Source organism: Anas platyrhynchos, chromosome 8, assembly GCF_047663525.1.
Source record: "Anas platyrhynchos isolate ZD024472 breed Pekin duck chromosome 8, IASCAAS_PekinDuck_T2T, whole genome shotgun sequence".
Lineage (NCBI taxonomy): Eukaryota > Metazoa > Chordata > Aves > Anseriformes > Anatidae > Anas > Anas platyrhynchos.
In genome coordinates this window covers 12,962,401-12,986,707 of record NC_092594.1, presented here as the reverse complement: position 1 = coordinate 12,986,707, position 24,307 = coordinate 12,962,401, and the positions used below count along the sequence as shown (strand labels likewise).

The following is a 24,307-nucleotide window of genomic DNA, read 5'->3' as shown; positions in this document are numbered from 1 at the left end:
AAAACTGCAAGGTTACCTATTCAATAGTGTCTAACCCGGTAAGTAGTCTGTGGTCAGACAGTATTCCAGGTTAGCTTTATTGATTACTTTCTGAGCAAGGCCGGCGCGTTCACGCTGTAAGGCCGAACCACTCTGCCCTGCCATATGCTGCCTGCCTACTGTGCCACGAGGATGAGGCTGGGTTCAGGCGCTCTGTCATTCGCCGCAGCTCTCTGCATGGGCAATGGGCTGTCAGATGAACAGCCTTCTTGCTGACAATTTTCCATCCACTTGTTCTCATACCCACTGTGCCCTTGAGGTAGCTCCTTTTGCATTCTGACGTTCGTGCTGCTGATTTATGTATGGAGCAACAGCTTCCTCCTCTAGCCTTTGTTCCAGCGGGCAGAACGAGCCCAGCTCTGTCAAAGGCTTGTGTTGGGTCTCTGGATTATCCTACTGACTGTTCATCTGGCTCCGGTGCTGGCCTGACTGTAGCTGTGTCGGGGACTGCGATGACCCCCAGTACCCGAATTAGACCTCAGAGTGTCTTGTGCAATATCGTTGGGATTTCCACGCTGGGGTGGGATCTATTTAACTTAACACAACCCCGAAAGCGCACATCGCCTCAGCCAATTCGCAGCAACGCGATGGAGCACGGCCAATCCCCTCTGTAAGGAAAAAACACCTTCCCTGGTGGTAAGAAACCCACAGGCACGCCTTGAGAGCAGCCCCCCCCCTCCTCCGGGGCCGGCCGGGGGGAGCGGCCATTTCGTGGCGCCTCCCGCCGCGGGCGTGGCGCTGCGGCCCGGCCCGGCCCGGCCCGGCCCTTTCTCCCCTCCCTTTTTCCCCTCCCTTTCTCCCCTCCTCTCCCCGGGCGCGGCCCCAGGCGTTGTTCGTGTTCCCGCTGCCCGCCCCGCTGCCCACCATGCTCCAGCTCCTGCTCCGGGCGCTGCCCGCCGCCGCCTGCGATGGGGGCCGTGAGGGCGAGTCGCGCTACGCCAGCCTCTTCAAGAAGCTGGACCTCAACGAGGACGGCCGGGTGGACATCGCCGAGCTGCAGACCGGCCTCCGCGCCATGGGCATCCCGCTGGGCAAGGAGGCGGAGGAGGTAGGAGCCGGCGGGGCTCGGCCTGCTGCTGCCGCCGTGTTTGTGCTCCGGCACGGCTCGGGGGGGGCTCACGGCGTCTGGGGTCGCACACGCTGTAGTGTGGCCATCAGCCCCCGCACAGCCCTTGGGCTGTGGGTTCTGGGGGATCCGCCTGGACTGTTACATTTCCTTGTCCACTTTTACCAGTGATGCCTCCTGAGTCACTACAACTTGAGTCACCGGGTGTCCAAGTGCTGGCACAGCAAATCTGGCCCGTACCTGGGGGAGAAACTCGCGTTTCCTAGTTGTTATCGTGGATACCTCAGGAGCAGAACATAAAGTCACTTAATGCGCGGTTCTCCGGCTGTATTTGTGCGATAAGGCACATTGTGCTGAAAAGGCAGCTTTTAGGTTCAGCATTTATCTCTTTAAAAGGTATTGCTTATGGAAGCTGGGGAGGTTGTCTTCAGTGGGCTCCATTAATTCTAGAAGTCGTAACACTCTGTGGGCAGTAAGGTGAGAGCTGGCACACAGAGATGTCAATTTGTTTGCAAAGAAAGTAGGTGGTATCTGCAGCCACATAAGACCTACAGATTGGACTCGTTAACAACATTTGTGCTTAGGCATGTGCTGTTTGCTTTTGTACATCGTTCAGAGGGCATGGGCGTAACGTCCAGGTTTTATGGAGGAATTTGCATTTTGGCTGCGCGTATGAAAATCAGACATAGCTGCAGTTAGGCCAAACAGGTACAGCGGAGGTCTGTGCTGGAGCTGTTGCTGTAGCAGTGCTGTTCTTTATTTCAATATGACGACTGATCAGATGGCATTGCACTGCCATGCCTACATTAGGCACTGTGTAGCTTTGTAAAGAGGGTCAGAAAAGTCAGCCTAAATTTTGGCTGCAGTGTTCAGGTGTGGTGGGTAAGCCGTACAATTTCAGTGACCTGACGCTAATCCTGGGATGAGGCCTCTTCTTTCTTCATTACTTGGTCTCTATTTGACCTCTTTATATTTAACTCAGTCTCATATGCTTAAGGAAAAGTATCCAACAGGTCTCCAAAGTTAGAATCATAGAATCATAGAATATCCTGAGTTGGAAGGGACCCTTAAGGATCATCAAGTCCAACTCTTGACACCGCACAGGTCTACCCAAAAGTTCAGACCATGTGACTAAGTGCACAGTCCAATCTCTTCTTAAATTCAGTCAGGCTCGGTGCAGTGACCACTTCCCTGGGGAGCCTGTTCCAGTGTGCAACCACTCTCTCTGTGAAGAACCCCCTCCTGATGTCAAGCCTAAACTTCCCCTGCCTCAGCTTAACCCCGTTCCCGCGGGTCCTGTCGCTGGTGTTAATGGAGAAAAGGTCTCCTGCCTCTCGACACCCCCTTACGAGGAAGTTGTAGACTGCGATGAGGTCTCCCCTCATCAGTTTCAATAGCAGTTGATGCTATTGAGAGTGTAAATGAGAGTCCTAAGCGTGCATTCACTTCAGTATTGCTTCTGGTCAAAAGCATCTCAGTGAGTGTGTATCTTGCATTCTCAGACTTTGGTCTGTAAAGCAGGGACCGGCTCTGCTTCCCGTGAGAGCTGTCATGTTACTGGTTGTAGGCTTCACTCAGGCATTGCGGATGCATTGTTGGGAACCTGTTGTGCCAGTTTGACTCTAACAGTGCTTTTTTAACCTAGAGTGAACAGAGGAATAGGTGCCCAGTTTTCTGACAACTAATGGGGATGGTCTTCCAACATAATTTACTGAAAGCCCTGAGACATGGTGTATATCTTAACGTTGGAACAACTTGTAATTGAAATCTCAAGTTATTTTCTCTTATATTCAGCATGATATTTTCCATTCAAAGTGCAGATCTAAGTATCCGCCAAAGCCTCGATTGGTGTAGGATAAACTGGAAGTGAAACCATGAAATCAATTGAGATAAGCTACACTCCCGTGGATGTAGCGGGGAGCCAAGCTGGCTGTTTTAGTTGCCTGAGAAACACAGAGTAAACAAAGTAAGCTGTGAGTCACACTACATGTCTGGGATGGGTGGAAGAATTAGTGCCGCTAGCTGCAGCGTTTATATTCACCATTGTAAACTTAACGATGCACATGATTTTCACTTGAAATGACTTGTTAGAATGAGACCCTCAGTAAGACTTGCCTCCAGTTTCTTTCCTGCCTTTAGTAGCTAATCTGCTTCCTGTGCTCTTCCTTGGGGCTTGAAGCTGCCTTCTACAACTTCTTCCACTTCAAGCTCTAAACTGATGTTTAATTCAGTAAAATACCTTTTTACTACTTGATAAAAAGGCATTTTATTAATAAAATTATGCATGCAATTTTACTCCTTGTGTTTGCAGAGGCAGAATTAGTCTTATAATTGCTAACAACTAATGAGTAAGGAAATAAAACCTGTAAATATACAATGTGGCTGCACATTCAGCACTGCTGATTCAGTGGTTTTATGGGTGTGGGCAGACCTTTGGATGTACTGAAGAAGAGTAGACTTCAGTTCCTCGTGGCTGAGTCAGGGTTTCAGGCCTTGCACTCTGCTGTTCCCAGATGCAGGTGGGGGTCAGGTTTCCAGAAATGCTCCTGCGTGTAGTGAGATAGACGAGCTGGGCAGTGTTGGTCACTACTGGTGGGCAGCGCTGCTCACCCTGGTAACTGTCAGTAGGCTACCAGCCAGGTGGGTGTTAGGTGTTTTCACTGCCAAGTCACTTGGGTCATCCTCAGTCATCACCTTCACAGTGTTAAAAATCAGTGTTTGTGCTACTAATACTGCTTTCTTCTCTTCTCTTGAAACAGTATGTAATCCCTTACTGGAAGGAACATGCGTGCGTTTAGAAGTTACCAAGCTGCTATCCATTTGAGTAATAAACACAAGAGTATGCTCTTTTCCTCTGACCTTACATCCATTTTCTTGATGGCTTTATTAATGCTTAATGTGTGATGAGACACTCTTCTAGGCAAGGGAATATTGTAGACATCAAATAGATGTGGTAAGTGTTGGAAGTAGGTCTCATGTTCTTCTTGAGGGAAGAATCGTTCTTTTTCCTCCATAGAAGACTTCATTGCACAAAGTGACACAAGCTTCTGACTCTTCTGCTTCACCTGCCTCCTGTAAGTGTGTGACAGGGAAGAAAGCCACTGAGAAGTCTAAAATGTGTACTTCTTAGGGGCTGCCACGATGACTCCTGTTTTATATTTTAGTATGTTACTTGCTAGGAATGGGTAACTTTGCTGAGCTTTACAAAAGATTCCTGACTTCGTATATTAGCACCTACAAAGAGGGAGTTGATTGCAGTGACAGTACCAAAGGGCTCTTTACAAGCCCTGATAGCAGCTATTGTACAGTCAGTTCTGATTAGCCGAGTTGTCTGGTAGAGATACCAGATAGATGCTGGGATCAGATCTCAAATGATCTCATCCTGTGCCTTCAAAATGCAGTGAGTCTCTTAGATGTGAGTACCATACATGGTGTGAGTGGTTATACTATTTTTATTCCCGCTTTCCTTCTGTTGCAATCAATCCTTACAGTAAACCTGCAGGAGGCAAATTCCGTCTTTCACGCTTCAGTTTGTGGTAGAAACAGCCAAGCGTCCACATTCAGGTACTATTTATACATTGAGTCCCGGAGCTAAGAGCAGCAAGATGTTACTGAAATGAATAACTACATTCTGGAAACAATATGATGTTCTTATTTAGACTGACTGTCAGATTTAGACACAAGTCTTGTCATTCCTGGCTACAGTAAGGCTTTAAATGAAAATAAAACAGTGTGATGAGATAACTCACATGAAGGTACAGCATGATGTAATGGAAACAAGGCCCAAGGAGACTAAATTCTCAGCCATCGGAATACGATCTGCTTGGAGTAGTCAACTGTGTTTATGAGAATTGTAGGCCAGCTATGTTAAAAATACTCAGAACACTTGAAGTGTGTTGCCACGTTTAAAATAAAGGGAACTAAGCATTTTGTCAAGCAGACCAGATTCCTGTGCTGTATCACAGTGTGCGCTGTGGTGTGAGAGAGACCACAGGTGAGAGCAGAACCAGGTGTGAATGCTGAGCTTTCCTCTGGCCTCCTAAACACTTGAGCTTAGTAGTGCTTCAGACCGTGAAACTTACAGCTGTTGTTAGCCCAGCAGCATATCCCTTTACAGATATTTGTTGAGTAACTGAGCTAAACATAGCCATTAATATTTCTCCACTGTTTTATTATGCTATTTGCGCTCTTCTTACTTTTGGTAACTTCCCTTACATGGCAAAATTAGGAGGCTAGTAGAGCAAATTACATGAAGCCTCTTGTTATATTGCACTTTGGTTAGGAATGTATAAAAACAGCACCAGCTGCTTTAGCAGCTTCTACACAATACCTACACTTAGAAATCATTGCCTTACGTGACATTAAGATTCACAGTCTGTAGAAGCAGAAATCTTTTGTACTTCCCTGTCTCTCAGTGCCATTTTTGTGAAATGAAACTTTGTTCTTAATTGTATGCCAAAAACTAATACTGTCGGTTTAGAGTAGGTAGACACCTTCTGCTTTTACAAAAAACAGATGTCATGTGTTCATAGAGAACTGGCATTACTTAGTTACTTTAAACCTTGCTTTTCAGGTCATAATAGGTGTTAGAAATGTCTCATTATAGGGATCTAATAGTGGAATACCACAAACATCTTCAGTAACGTATCTGAGTCTGGTTGTAAGCCAACATTTAAGTTGTTACTTGATTTCAACATGCACAACTTCAGAAGCTTTTAACTGATGCATGCTGTAGTCACTTGCAAGTCTCCATATGAAATAGCAAGATGAATTTAAGTTAATTTTCATAACACTTTAAGCATACAAGGATGGAGGAAGAAATGTTTTTCTAATACTAACTTGATAGTTGTTTGTTTTTGTTTTTTTCCTTCCTGAACAGGGTACAGTGAATGATTCATTCTTGTTGTGCAAGACACAAGAATGCTAGGTACCGAATACGTGAACCCCTCTGCCCACCCTGGCAGATCTCTTAACCACATGTTGAAATGCTTTGCTAAATCACTGTCTTGGGACAGCAGTGTGTCCCAGGAGAAAATGCAAGGTGCGCTGGTAAATCTTCTAAGACGTGCGCAAGGTAGGGATGCCTGTGCAGTAGAATAGGCTCATTTGTCAGAGCAGTTTGTCTACCAAGTATGTTCAGAGTTTGAAAAAAAAGAAGTGTAACTTGCAAGGAATGCTGAATGAAGTTACAAGGGAGGATAGTTTGCATCTCCCATTTACGCCGTTTCAGATTCTTGGAATCTAATTCATAGTTGTGAGTTGAGAGTTTATCCAGGTCCTGTGGGAGCAGCTTCTGCAACGCGTGCTGGAGAGCATACGCACAGCTTGCATCTCTTCCTTTTTAGGCTCATTTTATAGAGATTGTTACCTGAGGTGAACCAGTGGGAAGGCTGTGGCTAGCCCTTCTGTCTTGCAAAGCAAAGAGGTGCTCAGGGCAAAGAAGAGGAAGGGGAAGCTACTCTAGCTGATGGGACCACTACATCTCAGTGCAAAAGTCTGCTGTATGGGGTGGGAGGTAGTGTCAGGGTCTGGCAGGTCACCTGCTTGTTTAAATGATGGTAGCGTCCTGTGGGAAGGAAGTGAACAAATGGGAACGGAGCATTTCAGTAAGCTGGGGGCTCTTCGGAGGTAGTGCAGACAGCTGTATTGCTCAACGCAGTATCGTGTAGGTGTTTTTAAACTTACCAGCAGTCTCCTTTGTGTGTTATTTGGGCTCACTGGTTGGGGTGATGTGTGGGCGCATCCTGGGACTTCCAGCCCTTTCGCTTTGTTTTGCATTTATCCCTCAACCGATTCAGAATGACGAGACCGATTTAAACAATCTTTACTACTGAGTTTTGGGTTATTCTTGTGTCCTGAACTTCTGCAGTCCTGGCATGTATAGGTAGGGAAAGAGCACCATCGAGTTTCAGGATTGTAGGATACATGTTTAGGACATGTAGGATACATGTCAACTTCTTTACTGAAAGGGTTGTTAGGCACTGGAACAGGCTGCCCAGGGAGGTGGTGGAGTCGCCATCCCTGGAGGTCTTTAAAAGACGTTTAGATGTAGAGCTTAGGGATATGGTTTAGTGGGGACTGTTAGCATTAGGTCAGAGGTTGGACTCGATGATCTTGAGGTCTCTTCCAACCTAGAAATTCTGTGATTCTGTGATGTTCAGGAAACAGAGCTGCGTGTGTTTGAGCTACGGCTGAATTTGGCTTGCAGTAGGAGTTGGATAAATTCATCACAAATCGGTAAGGGTAGAATGCAGAGTTATATGAATGACTGTCGCTAATTGTTCTGGCTCCAAAAGGGGGAAAGAATAGGAAGAGAAAGAAGAAGGGAGTGGCAAGGTTGCTGTTGAGATAATCTACGTAAGATGAATATGAAGTTTTGAAAGAAAACGTGAACTTTCTGAATGTTCAAAGACATGCTGTCCTTACCTTGGTGCTGGTGCATTTTGTGTGTGACTTTATTAACTGTGCCCTTTGGAGCTCTATTATTAGATCACAGAACAATGAACTGCTAATTGCACCAATTATGAGTCTTTAACTGCTGTTTGTTTTTATTGTGTCTTGTAGGTAGATAGCATGATAGGAAGCCAGAAATGCCCAGTAACTTCTTGATGGATCACTTCCTGTTAAGTACTCTTTACGTTGTCTTAATTAGCTGAAATAACAAGCTAAAGAATAACTGATTGGCAATCAGTTTTACTGTGTAGCCCCACCTTCCCCATACAATTGAATTTTGTAACCAGAAGAATGCGAAGGCTTATCCAGAATACAGGCAAAATTGCGACACATAACATCAACATTCGACTGTGAATTAAAAAGAAAAGGGTACCTAAAAGCACTAAGACTTGTATTATCTTGTGTTCTCTTTCTTTACACAATAGCTATGAATGCGTAAAAGTTCATGACTTTGTCACAGAGTAATTTAATAACTCTTTGGGATACTTATGTGTGTTCAGTATCTTTAGGTGTATCTAAAGCTTGTCCATAACTTTCCTGATTTTTGTCGACAGACCTGCTGGCTTAGGTTTATACAGCCAGAGGACTTCCAGAGGAGTAGAAATTAAGCACTGCAGTGTGCTGTATGTAATATGGAAATTGTAAAATAAATTTCTTCTGTGTTTTGGCTTTTCAAACTGGTGTTGCACTGCTGTGCAAGACTTCAAAAGCAGCTGCATTAACTGACTACAGAGCAGAAAACAAAGATAACAGAACTGTTTTTAAAAGGCAGCAAGGTCATGACCAAATAGGCCAGCATGAGTATTCTAGTCCGTAGGTGCGAGGGCCCTAAGTGATAACAGGAGAGAACCTAAATCGGCATCTTAGTTCTGTAATTCTTTGTGGTCACTGTTTCATTGTACGGTGGGTTATATTTATTGCCTCAGGGTTAAAGTTCTCGCATGAGAAAAGAAATGGCACACCTTGAAAAAATAAATCATTTCCTTTTGGGGCTGGGCCTGCCTAAAGGTGAAGCGATTCCAGGGTTAGCCTGTAACAACACATGGCAGGGTTTAGGTGCCAGGCACACTCAGCATTGTTTCCCAGGGCTCCAGTGCACGGGCTGGCAGCTGGGTTGGTTCCTGCCCGACTGTTGTAAACGCACCCTCGTTACAAGGCATCCAGTTCCCCGACAGAGAAGTTGGTGAACCAGGAAGCGGCACGATGACAGGTGGCTGTGACAGTAAATCCTGGGATCTGGCACTGTATGAAATGCAGAGCAGCAGTCTGGTTCCTCGCTGAACTTCAGCGAGGGTGGTCAGACGCTGGAGTAGGCTGCCTGGGGAGGGGAGGCTGTGCAATCTCCTCCCTTGGAGGTGTTCAGGAGTCGGATGGACGTGGTCCTGCGCCCCCTGATCTCGCTGGGCTGAATTCTTCCATGATGCTGTGGACGGGCAGCTTGCATCTGGGTGGTGGTGTCAGGCTTGCTTGCAGAATCCAGTGTTTGCCCCCTGCCTGTGCCCACGCAGCCTCCCGAGTGGAAGGCAAGCTCTCTGAGCATGCCTGTTTGTTCCACAAATTGGCTAATTAGGGGGTTTAATCTGAAGCTTTAAAACCCACGTAAATAGTACATTTTTTTTAGACTGTAAGAAGCTTTTGTTTGTATGAACTTTATGTTCGTAGTGTGAGGAAATAGGCACGTGCCTGCTGAAGTACAGCACGCATTTTGTTCCCTGTTCCTTTGTTCAGCTGCACTGAGGGTGGTTGATGCTGGCCTGAGGTGTGGAAAATAACTAAAACCAAAAGTAGGGAACAGAGAGTGAGCTTGTGCTCATCCTTTTCTAGTTGTTGCAGTGTAAAATCTGCTTATTTGGCAGATAAAATGGAAGGTGCCCCCCTTCACACACACTGATCGCCAGCTCTCTAAGCCTCCTAGGAATTTCTGTTTTCTTTGGCTTACATCATCCTTAGCACTGGAGGTTTTGCAATTGGAATTTTGTCATATCTCTGAGCCAGAACAACACTTCCCCTGTTTTATATTTTTGTGTGCTTCAGATAGCAGCAGGGCATGGCAGCAGTTCGTGTTGGTTGGAACTAGCTCTGTGTGTGTGACTGCCACGGAAACTGCCCCTTCTCTGCTGCTTGTGAGAGCCTAGCAAGGCACCAGCATCTTGTGGTGCAAGGCGCTGTGCATGCAGTACAAGAGGGGCTGAGATGGCATTTTCTTGGAGGTGGGGGCTCCTTCTGCCCAGAGTCATTTTTAATAGATATATTTTTTGAATGATTAATCTGTTAGCTTTTTTGTTTAATTTCTTACTGGAAGGACGTAGTCAGGAATGCATTGTTTAACTTGAGTACCCATTAACTATTTTTTGGTAAGGCAAGGCCTGAGATAAGACTGAATTGGTGAGTGTGTTTGTGTTGACAAGTTATTGGTAGCACTGGCAAGCTGGACTTGAGAACATATTAAGATCAGTACTGCAGAATTGTGTTTCTAGGCTGAAATCAGACACTTGTCTGAGTATGCAATATCTTGCATCTGTTTTAGTGTGCATAACTTGCTGTATTATAGGAGATAGATAATTTGCCTTGTATTTCACTGTGGAGTACCACATAATCCTCCCCTTGTTTAATTGGGAATTATTAATATTTTTTTTTAAAGATTAAATATTAAAGTTCTCTTTTTAGTAGAGAAGTAGGAAAAAAATGATGCAATATAAATGTATTTAGATGTTTTCAAAAGTCCTCAGACACCTACAACATGTACACCAGTGTTTTTAGCTTCCTTTATGTTGCGCTTTTGTAGGCTAGGTCTTTTTGGACTTGGTTCTTTTAAGGACTTATGCTGATTATAGTGGAGTAAACAAAATTATGTAAAAACAGATATTGCAAATTAGAACAGCAATGCTTTTTAATATATGCTGTAAGCATACTCTGAAGTGCTCAGAAACTTGCTGCAACTCAGTGGAGAAATTCTGCTCTCAGGTTTGTCTCCTACCTACCCCGTACAGCTCTGGTATGGTGTGCTGGCCCCTTAGGATTTCACAGACTCAGCAACAACACAGGAACTAGTGCCCATGTGATGAGGTGTGGCATAACTTCCCTTAAATCTTCTGTTTTAGAGCAGGGGTTTTGCGGTGGCCGTGCCTCCTGTTTCCTTGTGTCCTGCTGGATGTGTGAGAGGATGGGAGGTGCCTGTTGCAGCAGTGCTGCTTGGCCTTTCCTCTGCTGACCCCGGCTGCCGGCTCTGCAGGGCTTTCTTTTTTTTTTTCTTTTTTTTTTTTTTTTTCTTGGAGTATCTGTTGCTGTGGCTTAAATCTCCTGCTAGTAAATCCTGTGGAGCTTACTAGCCTTGGCTTCGCTGTTCCTGGGGCTTTACCTCTGAAGACCTACTTCAGTGGTTACAGACTGATGCTCTGCGGGGTTGCTGGAATTTCCCTTTTTTTCCTAAAGTATGTTTTCACACAGGAAGATGATAGACCTTTCAGGTGCTTTGATGAAGGGAAAGTATATGCCCAGGCAGCCGTGCCACACCCCTTGTCTGTATTTCAGGCCTGTTTCCTGCTGTGCTGGCAATCGTTCATTATACTCAACTCATAGTTAATTTTATACGTAGGCGTTTCTGATCCGCAGGCCTGTTACTAGCAAATGCATGCATAAGTGGAAAATAACTATTTGTATTTGCTACAGGTTCGTTGTAGTGTGTTTGTATGGTGTGTGGTGTTTTATGTGTGGTGTGTGTGTGTTTTGTTCTGTTTGTTTTCTGTCAGGCCTTAGGCTTGCCTTCCCAAATGCTTAGGGGTGGAAGTGCTAGTCAGTTAAGACCCTAGTACAAAAAGTACTACACTTAAGGTCAAAGCTTAAATATTTAATTGCTATTTATATCATTATCTTAATACTTAGAACACAGGACACAACTGAAAAGGATAGTTAAAACTACTTAATTTGACTGGAATATTGTCGACCCTGTGTACAGCTAGAAAGTCGGAGGTCTAAAATTGTTCTTTTTTGTGAGTTTGTCACGTTCACCGAGCCTTCCTCCACAAATAACTTCGTCCCTTTAGGGTACCTTTAGGTGTAACTTTCCAGTGCTAGCAAGAAACCCTAACATCTTTGAATAGAAAGGTTTAGAAATAATAAATAACACTTTCTTAAAGCTATCTTTGCTGCTGGGAGTTTTCTGTCTTCATGAAACTACTGTGAATATGTTTAATTCTGGAAACAAAACTGGTTCTGAAGTGTATGCATAGGTATTTTCCTGATTTGACTCTCAAAGTGACCAATATGATACTTCGTAAGCCTGAACTTTCTTTACTTTGTGAGTTTCTATAATTTGGAAAATTGAAATGTTAAATTTTCTCTCAACAGAAAATCTTTAAGGCTGGAGATACTAACCAGGATGGGCAGCTAGATTTTGAAGAATTTATGCAGTATCTTAAAGATCATGAAAAGAAAATGAAACTGGCGTTTAAGAGCCTGGACAAAAACAATGATGGTATGCCTTTATTATCTTAATTTATATTCTTTGTCTAAACTGGAGACCACAAATTGTGTTTGAAACCTCTACTTCATTCCTTTAATAGGAATGTAGTTATTGGATACTATAGATTGAAATAATAATTATAGTCATTTTTATTATCTTCCAGGTTGGTTGATCTGTGGATCTTTGCTTTCCAGATAGGAATGTCCTTGTATTTTATCCATGTATCTATTAAACTATTAGCTATTAACTTACTGGATGTTTGCATCTCATTTAGCTGTATGATTTTAATTTACTTACATTTGCTCGGTCCTGATAGTGTATAATAAAAATGCATCATCTCTGTTTAAAATTTAAAGCGTTTTTGCTCTTGTGTAGGTGGTATGATTTAATTCAACGAGCTGCAAGTGTATGAAGTTCAAAGTTTTAAATATGTATTATTTTTCTTTTAATGTTTCAAGGAAAAATTGAAGCATCAGAAGTTGTCCAGTCCCTCAAGATACTGGGTATAAACATTTCAGAAAAACAGGCGGAAAAGATCCTGCAAAGGTCAGGAATTGTCATTTCTTAAAATATTTTGAGCTTCTTTGTATTCTTCATAAGTACATTTTCTAATTCACAGAACATAATAATTGAATGGGATTATAACTTGGAAAGATTGTTGGAAACTTCAGTGGCACCTCTACAGTAATTCTTGCATATTTCATCTATTCTTGGGTTATACAAAGTCTGACCACTGTTTAGGATCTGGTTATAGGAGGGGAATGTTTATGCCTCAGTTTTGTGCAAATGTTGATAGAATCAAGTGTTCTATGTTTTTAAATGGGAAAATGTTACATACGCTTGTCTAAGAACCACATGATATTGAAAGACCATGGCAGATCTACCCTTTAAGTCTCCATGTCCAGTCTACAGACGGTATCTCTGTGCTGGCCAGTATTTAAAAACAAACAAACACACACTCAATGCTGCTGCTGTTGCCTTACCTGTTTTGGTTCAATTTCTTGTAGTATTGATGCTGATGGGACAATGTCAGTAGACTGGAATGAGTGGAGAGATCACTTTATGTTTAACCCTGCTACAGACATTGAGGAAATAATTCGATATTGGAAACATTCCACTGTAAGTTGAACTTCTATTTTTAATTCAGTCTAGCTCTTAAATTAATTTCTGCTGTGATAAGTTGCAGTATTGAGTATGACAGCATCACAGTTGTATTTCATAGATTTAAAAGATTGGTTTTCCTTTTTGCTTAATGCCCTCTCGTTTACAAGCAGGATGGTGTCATTTGAGTTTCTTTAGAACAAGAACTCTTTCTTCATCTAAATTTTAATGCCAGTGTTTCCTAGGAAGAAATCCTCTTCTTCCTTTGAAGATACTCCACAGAAAGATACTAACCACAGTATTAAATCTTTTTTTTGTTTCATATTACAGTACATTTGTATGTTTCACCACATCAAAAGCACAGAACACATGTAGATTTCATTACCTTGAAATTGCAAGTGTTATTATCGATGACTTTCTATGCTATATGTTCTTATATTTATTATGTTATGGAATTTGATTGAAGAATGACAGGGCGTACAGCAACAAGTAGGTCGTTATTTTAAGTTACTATTGAACAGAGCTCTTAATGCCTTAGTCACTGACTTTTAAGAAGCAATAATATGGTAAATAAGCCAATAATAATCGAGTTTGCTAATATCCTTCCTGTAAATGGAAGGATAAACTACATAGTTATGGAATAATTCATAATGTTAGGTAAAGACAGATTTGAGTATAGTGAGACCATTTATATCTTGAGGGATCAGTCAGCATTTCTGTAGTAAAATTCAGTTTGAGACATGAAAGTTTTGAGCAGTTCACACTGTACAAACTCATTTCAGAGATGCTTGACAAAAGGGAGTCAGCTCCCTGTTTGCTGAGGGAAAACCCTTGGAGCACTGCTGTGAGATAAGGTAGTCCTGCTCCCAGCTTGTTTAGTGAAACATACTTTGGCTGTAATAATATGCTTTCTACCACTATTAAATTTTTTTGTTACACGGAATAGCCTCTGTTATCCCCAAGGAAAATGTTTAGGCGTCTCTTCTGACTGCGACACTGGGAGATCACTTGACCCAGTTATCACAGCGAGCAAAATCCAGCCATACGGTAGCACAGCTGGTGCTTCAGATAAGAGCAGATGTGAGACCTCACATGTCTGGCTGTCATTCACTGGTTTTTTTAATTGTAAAATTGCTGTCACTCTTCTTAGCAGACAGCTGCGTTGGCATAGAAGTATTATGATAGCTGTGGTGTTCTGTTACAAATCCCCCCTAAATTTAGCTTTAACTTTTGATTTTCTTAGTCTTCATGTTAAAGTTGCATTTGGGACTAAGTAGATGTAAGGTTTAAACTCTGGTAGGTATGTGTAATATCTGTAAGAACCCTGAATCTATATTTTAAGAGTTCTGATTGTTCTTTTGATGACTTAATTTGTGATTGAGTAACTGAAGGCACCTTGCTTGGAAACAATGTCAGAAAGATGAAGGGATTTTCTCATTAATCTATTTTATATTCAATATCCAGACTAGTTAGGTCTTTCCCTCTTTGTACAGTGGATAAATGCATAAACTGCATACTGCAGTTCTTAAATTTCAAGTGAGCAAGACAGAATAGTCTACTTAACAGATAGTGAACTCAGCATAAATAAGGTGTAGTGTCCAAAATCAACATTAGCCATAGTTTAAAACAAAAAGTTTTTGTCAGTTGACATGCTTGCTGGTCAGTACTTGTTATCAGTTATTAAAACATTCTTGCTTCTTTATAGGCTTAATTTATGCATAATACTGGCTTTGCATCATCTAAGGTGCAATTTTTCTCTTTTGTTATGGCTATAAGTTACATGGAGAGCAAAGATTGCTTTTAAGAGATACATAAAATTACTACAGGTTTTAGCAATAAAGCTGTCCAAGGCATAAGACTGTGGAATGTTCTTCTCTGATCAAGTTGAATAGTCATGCACACATGCACCTGGTAATGACATGTCAAACTTTTATAGCTGAGTAAAAGTCATTAATATGTATTTCAGAATAATTGATAATGAGAGGCAACTTAATAAAGCAGTCAAATTCATCATTTTGTAAGGTAATACACAACAGCTGCTGGGAATTTAATATTCTGATATATCGGCTATAAAAATGTTACTTTAAAATGTCAGGGTGAGGGGAAAATTCCCCACATACTTATTCATAAATTACTGTGAGAGTGAAATCTCTTGTTAGCATCCTTAAGAGATTACCAAACTAATCCTAGAAGACTGTCCTGCGAAAGGTTAAAATCACCATGTAGGCATTAGTGCTCGCTGAAGAGGTTTACAGATCATGACAGGATGTCTTTGTTTGGGATATACTCAGGACAGAAATTTGTCATAATTTTTAATGACGATGGTGCAGTCTTTGAAATGGTGGGTCCGTGGTGTTATTGCTCTGTAGAAGTATTTAAGAATGCTGTTAACTGAATAACAATAGCAATCCATAGCAAGTTGATTTTAGAATGTAAATTATGTTTTATTTATTTTGTACTGGCATTTTTACTTACATATTTTCAGGATCTAGGCCAATTTGGAATTAGAACTGTTGATAAAGTTGAGATGGTAGAATAAGACGTTCTTTTTTTGCATCTGTTTGCTTTGGATTCTAATAGGTGCTGGATATTGGAGATAGTCTGACTGTTCCAGATGAGTTCACAGAGGAAGAGAAAAAGACTGGGCAGTGGTGGAAGCAGCTATTAGCAGGAGGAGTGGCTGGTGCTGTCTCTCGAACAGGTACAGCACCATTAGATCGCCTTAAAGTGATGATGCAGGTAGGTGCAATGTTTAAGTTCCTATTAGTCTCCATTGTATCATTTCAGTTTTTAGAGAGTTGATAGAGAAAGGTGATGGCCAAATACAATATCTGAATTCTGGAGGTCTAGCTGTGTTTCCACAGTTTCAGTACTTTGTGTCCACAAGACTGTTTTGCACAGTGATACTGGCAAAAATGCAAGCAAAGTATTATACTGCTTGTGCAATTAATACAATATTTTCAATAGTGAATATGATTTTGCTAATTCATTTAAGCAATGGTAGGCTACTTAGATGACCAGTTTTACAGCCTAATCAGAGCACTGTTCTTACTGTGATTTTTTTTTTTTTTTTTGTTTAGGTTCATGGTTCAAAGTCAAACAAAATGAATATAGCCAGTGGTTTTAAGCAAATGTTGAAAGAAGGTGGTGTCCGATCCCTCTGGAGGGGAAATGGTGTGAATGTTGTGAAAATAGCTCCCGAAACAGCTATTAAGTTCTGGGCTTATGAACAGGTAAGATACTAAATCAAGAATGAAAATAATGGTATATAAAATACTATATCGTTCTCACTGTTTGTCATTTGCACTATTGTATTGTATAGGAAGGAGTTCCTATGGGTGGGGATTGTACCATAGCAATTTAGACTGACTTTCCGATTTCAAATAGTCTATTTTTTTCTGTTAATAGAATACTTAGTTTGCAGATTTTGCTATTATATTATAAGCAGTATAAATAGTCATTAATTTTTAACTGTCTTCCCATTTTTATAGCTTTATATATAGTGAAAACGACCAAAACCCTGATGCATTATACTAACTGAACTCATACAGGATCCTGTTTAAGTCAAATATCTTGGTTCTATGTAAGATGCCCTTGTCCTGGATTTCAGAGTTATATTTACCTCTGAATCAGCTTTACACATCATGTTAAGGCCTAATCTTCCTTTGGAAAATGAGCTCCAGTTCTGGTATAGCTAACCGATCTTTGTTTTTCATCTATTTGCCTCAAATAATACTCAAGTAACACGTATATTTTTGTACAACTATGAAATCAAACCAACAAAAAGTTAAGTAAATTTTGGGGTATTGCACGACTGAATGGCCAAATTCCATAGGGAAACTTTGAGCACACTGTTAATCTCGTTGAGCCTTTTGGGAGCTGACGATGGTGCATTCTTGCATGATGGCATCTGTCTTGAATGAAGCAATATGCAAAGCTCTCTGGGAGCCTCTGAACAATAAACGTAATGTAAAGGATCCTTGCATGTTAGTGTTTTTGTGAATCCCTGATGACAGAGTTGGAGCAAGCGTAGTGCAAAGTTTGCCGGTTTAGTAAATACAACTATTAATATATACACACAATGCAGTTTGAAAAGACATTTTGTACTGTACTCTTACCTCTTGAGGTAACTCTTGCTGAAAAGCATGCAAAGATGATACTTATTTTATGTACTTTATCTTTACAGTATAAGAAGATACTCACTAAGGATGATGGAAATCTAGGCACTGTTGAAAGATTCGTATCTGGTTCTTTGGCTGGGGCAACAGCACAAACTTCTATTTATCCCATGGAGGTTAGTAACAGGACATCTGTTTCCATTGGAGACAGCCAAATGTCTGGTTCAGCATTTTTACTCTTGAAAGTATTGGAATTCCTATATCCTAACTTATTTTCACTTTGCACTTCCTTTCAGAATTTCAGTGCTAGACACTAAAGAATATGCTGTGTTCTAATTGATACCTCTCATTTTTATGTATGTGTGGATGTCCTGTTTAATTCAGGTGATGGTGTCATTTACCTCTGGATGTGAGCCTGAAACTTGGGTTATTGTGTTTTGTGTGATTGCACCTTCTGAATTTGGTATTCAAGTATGTCTCTCCATAGAGCAAAGTTTAAATGTATCTTCGCAACCTTGTCCAGGAAAAGAAATCCTGTAATGCATTTAAGATGAAGTACACGTTAAAGGCAGTTTCTGAATTCGGCCTAAATCTTTCCTACTATATATGTAACCAAGGAATGATCTTCCCTGTAACAGATAGGAAGTTGTTGCATTGTGATTTGGGAGCTGGGTCAGATCAGGAGATCAGTTGGGAAGGAGAACAAAACAGCTACAGCTGAGGCATGATGGATTAAATGGTCTTTCCTCTGTAGGACATATTTGTATGTAGTACTATGTATGTTGCAATTTAATTAGCATTAAAATATGAACTGCTGTAGGGTAGCAATTTCACATCCTGCTTTTTTCATTAGAAGTACAAAGTATTTCCTTATTTTCTTATTCCTTAGAACACATATTTTTGTGCAAGTAACTCGAATGTATGTTGGGGCTGGCATTAAACCAATATTGACATCAAAATTTTGAATTTATTTAAAATATAACCTAAATACTTTTCCATAAGGAAGGTGTCATTTGTAATAAAACCTACATGTTTATTGCTGGCAGTGATAATTTTAATATATATTTTTTTAACTCTATCCTTGTCATTAGAGCTGCTGAGTCACAGGTAGCCTGAGCACAGAGATGGCTACATCATAGGTTTAACTGAAATGTTAGGTCAAATATTACAAATAGGCTGGTCAATAGAGAAGTGATTTGTTCTACAAGGTAATATTCCCGTCTACTGTCCTAGAAATGCTTTTTAGGATGCTTCTAAGCAAAAGAAAAAAAAAAAAGCCTCAGGAAACTCCTGAGGAAGCTGCAGTCTTAAGAGGTTTTAAAGTAGGCCAAATTCTTGCTCATAAATTCTATCTGTGGTTTCTTTTAGATACTGTTTTTCATTTATTTGTCCTAAGATGCTGTATAGACGCATTTTATTATTAACCTAATGTTGGGTTTCATTAGTGAAAAGCAATCTTTATATCCCTTAAGTACTTCTCACAGGGTCATGCCTTTTGAAAAACTTTCTTAATGTGCTCTGCTGTTTGTAGATCAGAAGTAAGACCTGCTAGTATGTGAATGCTCTTTTTCTTCAGCTAATGCTTATGTTAAATATTGTTTACACTGATGCCTTCAAATTGATTAAAATCTGCTTGTTTTAATCAGGAAGATAAAGGTAAAAAGAAACTTTAAAAAAAAAAAAAGTTCCATCATATTTTCATTTTTTTGACTAAGTTGTAATGTAGTGTATGTTAGTGTGTGCTATTCTGCAGTAATGATAAAATCTGAAGAAACTGCTAGCCAGGCCTCAACAGCAGTTGCAACAAAGGAGACCTGAAGTACCAAAATGCAAAACAGTTCCAACAGATACATCGTGTTTTTCTGTATTTACAAACTACCATAATGAAAAGTATGTAATTAAGGCTACTGTTTTTTCCCTTTTAGGTTTTGAAGACCAGATTGGCTGTGGGTAAAACTGGGCAATATTCTGGGATGTTTGACTGTGCTAAGAAGATCTTGAAAAGAGAAGGTTTAAAGGCCTTCTACAAAGGCTATATTCCTAACATTTTGGGAATAATTCCTTATGCTGGCATTGACCTTGCTGTTTATGAGGTGAGTTTAATCACTGAATGTATGCAGCTTTTACTAGTTAATTTATGTAAAGTGTGAATGTTCTTTAGTCAGATCTTGTGATATGCTTGTAGTATTGCAGTTGCTATCAATTTGAAATAGATAAATGAGGACTTGCATTGGATTTTAGTTATAAGATTTTTCTTTTTTGCCCTTCCTGGAGGAAATGCCTGTACAGATGGGTCCTTACTTACAAGTTTCATTTAGCATGCAGGGCTCCTTTCTTTCACTGGATCAATCAAGAAATCTGCTAAAAAGGAGGCATTGCATAGACTTGGGCGATACAACTCTTGTGTAACTAAATGACCCAGTTGGCTTGGAACGTACCCCTTACATAGCCATCCTGAGTCAGGTTTTTACCTGACTGATAGGAATAGTGTGCTACGTATTTTGCAGCTTTGCACGTTTTTTGCCATCTTCTCTGATTTGTAATTGGATTATAGTAGCTTGTATTACATATGCATCTGTTCCTGCCACCAGAATTCTTTGTAGCTGACATGTAGTTGTCCTGAGGAGTTTAAAATACCTTTTCCTTTAAAGACGAACTGACACATCTTACACCCATCATCACAAATTAAAATATTTTTATCTACTTTAGGTGCTAAGAGTTGTTACTTAGCACATTTTGAAACTTATGTGCATAGACTAAATTTTTTCTAGATTAGACAAATCTTGTTGTGATATTGCAGTAATACTAATCAGCAGAATTACTTGTGTGAATGTTTCAAAGCAGTATGGGAGTTCTGTCCTACAGTTTGCATCTGTACTTCTGCACGGAGTAACACACCCAGCCATGTGAGCTTTTGGTACACCCTGTGGAATGCTGGTTCATTCCCACCCCCCTTTCCTGAAGTCTTAACTGGTTTAGAGTAGGGGCACTGCTGCCGCCTGTTCCTGTGGCTGGATATTTAAGGATTTATCTTCTAGGCAGTAGCTATTATAGTCTGGTTCAAGTCCGTTCCTGTGTGTGAAGGTATTTACCTCTACACTTTACACCAGCCCTACAAGTGTATTTTCAGTGAGTTTGATGCTTTTCTGGTTTGAACCCATAACAAGTCTTATAAATAAACGTGTTTATTTACTTTCTGGAATGCAAGTATCTCGTCTTACTATTTAATCTTATATCTTGACAGCTCTTAAAGACTACATGGCTAGAACACTATGCATCGAGCTCTGCTAACCCGGGTGTTTTTGTACTGCTGGGATGTGGCACTGTTTCCAGTACATGTGGGCAGCTAGCCAGTTACCCTCTCGCTCTTGTCAGAACGCGCATGCAGGCTCAAGGTGAGTCCGGTTGTACTGAAAATCTTTTGTGTGATCACATCAAAATTGTACCATTTGTGATGGCTGCAACAGGAATGTGGGAGTAAAAAAAATAATAATGGAGTCAGGAAAAAAAATACTTGAAAAAGCAAGGATTATCTGGAAAAATCTTAACAGTAGGTGTTTGTCCCTGTTGCTCATCACTGTTCTTTAGCATACTGGATTCAAATGTAACGTTACAGACAGACACCAGTGTTCTGTGTGTTCGGAGAGCCACATTCCATGCAAGATATAGAGCTCCTGCCATAGTCTCAGAATTCTGTCATAAAAGTTAGAAGAGGGTTTCCTAAACTTTAGTGGCAAAATGAAGAGTACTTTGATCATGCTGTGAATGTTGACAGCAATGTTTGCTCTGGAGTACATTTCAGGAAAACAATTTCATAGTAAAGATTCTTGCTTGATAAGTTTGTGCACAAGACTAATAATAGGAGCAAGAAGAGTATAGGTGGACAGTGCATTTCAGTTGGATTTAGATGCATGGATCTCAAATGTCTGTGCATTAAAGAGAGATCTCACTGTGAGCATAGAAGTTCTAAACGATGACCCTAGAATTGATGGGCTCACTACCTAGGTGTAGTGAGAATTAATTTTTAATATTACTATAACTGTTGTATAACCCTATCTTCTTGTTCTAGCCTCAGTGGAAGGAGCTCCACAGCTAAACATGGTCGGTCTCTTTCAAAGAATTATTGCTACAGAAGGAATCCAAGGACTTTATCGGGGCATAGCCCCTAATTTTATGAAAGTGCTTCCAGCTGTCAGCATCAGTTATGTTGTATACGAAAAAATGAAACAGAATTTGGGAATAGCATGAAATGAAGGAAAAAGGTGAGATGTTTCTAATGTTGTTGGAAACACCAGAACAAAAATGATTTCTCAGTCTCCTCTTACAATTAGAGACAGACCTTTGTGGAGAGGTGCTGCAACTTCTGTTTTTGTCCTGAAGAGGGGAAAATCTTTCTTAATTTGTAATTCACCATTTCTAAATAACATTTCTAAACCTATATTGCACTTTAATGTCACTGAATTGAGAAAAAAATCAAGAATCTGTATCTTTAAATCAATAATATGTTTATATTTTCAGGAAATCATGCATATTTTACTTAGGGGCTTTTTTTCTTGTATTTGTCTTCTCTAACTATGTATTTGGCTCAGATGAAACCAAAGGTAGGAGAACTTTGTATTGCCTCGATAATGAACAGATGAAAGTGACTTTCTGTTTTGTCATGCTGCCTATACTCAAGCAATTCACAGGCAACATTTTGCACTTCTAGAAGTAAGCACTTACTATTGTTATTTCTGAAGATTTAATCTAAGTTCTGAAAAACATGACCTTGAGATACAGAAACGAACGGAGTAACACATTCAAGTGTAGCCCATCACCTTTATCTTCAAGCTAACCTTTTTAATTAAAGTCTGAGAGCCTGAGAAATTGTTGTTCCACAGTATCAAGAATACCTCACTTGATTTGCATGGTATTTTTGTAATACAATCAGTGATTTTCATATCTTGCTTAGTTGGACCTGATTTCCATTGCACTTGTAAATGCTGTTGTGACAAGCTTTGGGTTACAGTTGTATGTTTTTTTTTTAGGATCATAATATACAGAAACAGAAAAAGCTAATGAGTTACTGATTTTTTTTTTCTTCATACAAGTGCAAGTTACTATTTAAAAATAGGGTGAAGGATCCAGTATTAAGTTAATAATGAATTATTTATTGGCTGTATTAGAAGAAATAGACTGAATTAGTCAAGAACTCAGAGCTCATCAAAACTGCCTTGAGGAGAGAAACACTTCTCACTTTGGATTTGCCATTTCTTCCCTTATTCTGAGGGTTACAGTCCACTGTGTGCTTGTAGCCAGTAAGGGATTACATTATTATGTAAAGGTTTTTCGGGATCATCATGTTAGATAAATCTGCTTTCCTCCACAGTTATCTATGGACTGTGCATGCTGACTGTTTTTGTGAAATTTAGGTCATAAAATACTGAAATATTTTGTCCAAGTGACCAAATGGAACCGTGATCTCAGGTGCCCATCAGATTCATGTTAATGAAGCAACAGAAGCACACGCAGAGAACTTGTTAGTATTGGGAGACAGTTCCTCCTCAAAAACCAAACCAGCACTTCCTCAATGCAGAAAGTAGGATATTCCATGTATAAGCAATTCCCAAGTGACTTTCTTTTTTTTGGAGATGCGGGGTGGGTTTGGGGCTGGTAATGTGACATTTCAGTTGCTTTTGGGCAACATTGAGATAGAGTAACAATTACTGCTCAACTCTCTTCTTACACTTTTTCTGCAGCTTGTGTGGTGTCTTAATCCCAAATTTACTAAGATCATCTTTATACTTGACCTTCTAAAAGCCACTTCTCTTAGACCACTTCCTGAAATCGGATTACTGCAGGAAGAACTTTCTTCCTATGCTAAATTCCTGTAAGGTCTTTGAGGATCTGTGTGTGTACACACACAACTAAACACCCATGAACAGCTGCTGCATATATATGTGTGTATATATATACACACACACACAAGAAATCAAGCACACAGGTAACTGCCCCCTTTAGGCCATATTCTTCAGACAACAGGTCAGATATAAATCTGTGCTTCCTTGGTTGCAGTTTATATTCCATAAACCAATATGAAACTCCATAAGATTCATGTTATAAACGTTTTATGAGATTTTTAGAAAATGGCAGCATTAGCTGTGTCTTTTGGCCTTCAATTTAGGGAAGCCTTTGATATTGCACATTTAAAAAAAAAAAATCATTGTATGAAAATCATCATCCACGTGCACAAAGCCTTTCTGATCTGAATGTTTCTTGGTCTTGCCAATATCTTTTGTATTTTTATGGGATTTGTGATATCAGTTCTGTTTCCCAAACATTTTGTCTGACTGTGACCAATGAGCCAATGTATTGCATGTGTGATATGGAGATGACTTCAGAAGTGTGTGTCTTCTAGACTTGGTTCATTTTGTTTATAGTGTGCAAGTGCCATTGCAAATATTGAAAATTATGTTGGTGATGTTTTCAAACGTGGAAAAGTGGAGTCGTCTTCAAATTTCATTTTGCATTGTGTGCCTCTTTGATGACTGTGTTCAATTGTATATTCTTTGTCTCTTAAAAAATGAATGTTTACCTTTTTAGCTCAAACTACCAGTTTCTAATAAATGTTCATTTCCTTATCTGGCTCGATTGTGCTGATCTTTCTCATGACCCAACAGATAGATGACATTTCTTTATTGCACTGCATGCATACTACACACTGTCAAAGGTAATTCATCTAATGGTGTTAAAGAGACTAGCCTATATTTTACTGTTATTTAATGTATGAAAACCTGCTTTGAGATTAAGAAAAATATTCACAGTTAGTCATCCTCTTAAAACACTATTTCGTTGATGAATGGAAGATCAAATAATGATCAACATTGTCTTCTTGCTCTTTGGACGATCTAACACCACAACTGCCATCTGCATGACAGAACTCTTGATAATCCAACGTGTTTGTGTTCTTCATATTTATCTTCTTTGTTAATCTTTCTTCGTCAGTAAAAGGATCAATATAAAACATTTTCAAGGTAATTGTCTTAATTTACATGTGTAGCATAGCTATCATACTAAAAGGGTGCTCAG

The 24,307-nt window shown here is 40.1% G+C and overlaps 1 protein-coding gene across 1 annotated transcript; it reads left to right on the top strand.

Moving 5' to 3' along the window:
- The first annotated feature begins 770 nt into the window (after positions 1-770).
- Positions 771-23,859, top strand: SLC25A24 (solute carrier family 25 member 24). Its single transcript, XM_027463683.3, has 10 exons — positions 771-1,087; positions 11,906-12,032; positions 12,479-12,566; positions 13,028-13,139; positions 15,702-15,860; positions 16,202-16,354; positions 17,308-17,415; positions 19,165-19,332; positions 20,484-20,634; positions 21,309-23,859. Exons 1-10 carry the CDS (start codon positions 905-907, stop codon positions 21,485-21,487), a joined length of 1,428 nt encoding a protein of 475 aa, XP_027319484.1. The 5' UTR covers positions 771-904; the 3' UTR covers positions 21,488-23,859.
- Positions 23,860-24,307: the final 448 nt, after the last annotated feature.

Excerpts from the sequence above, each read along its gene's own strand:
- SLC25A24 (XM_027463683.3), top strand. The coding sequence starts at position 905 with ATGCTCCAGCTCCTGCTCCGGGCGCTGCCCGCCGCCGCCTGCGATGGG. Across the intron at positions 15,861-16,201 it reads GCCTTAAAGTGATGATGCAG|GTTCATGGTTCAAAGTCAAA; the intron begins GTAGGTGCAATG and ends TTTTTTGTTTAG. Across the intron at positions 17,416-19,164 it reads CTTCTATTTATCCCATGGAG|GTTTTGAAGACCAGATTGGC; the intron begins GTTAGTAACAGG and ends TTTCCCTTTTAG.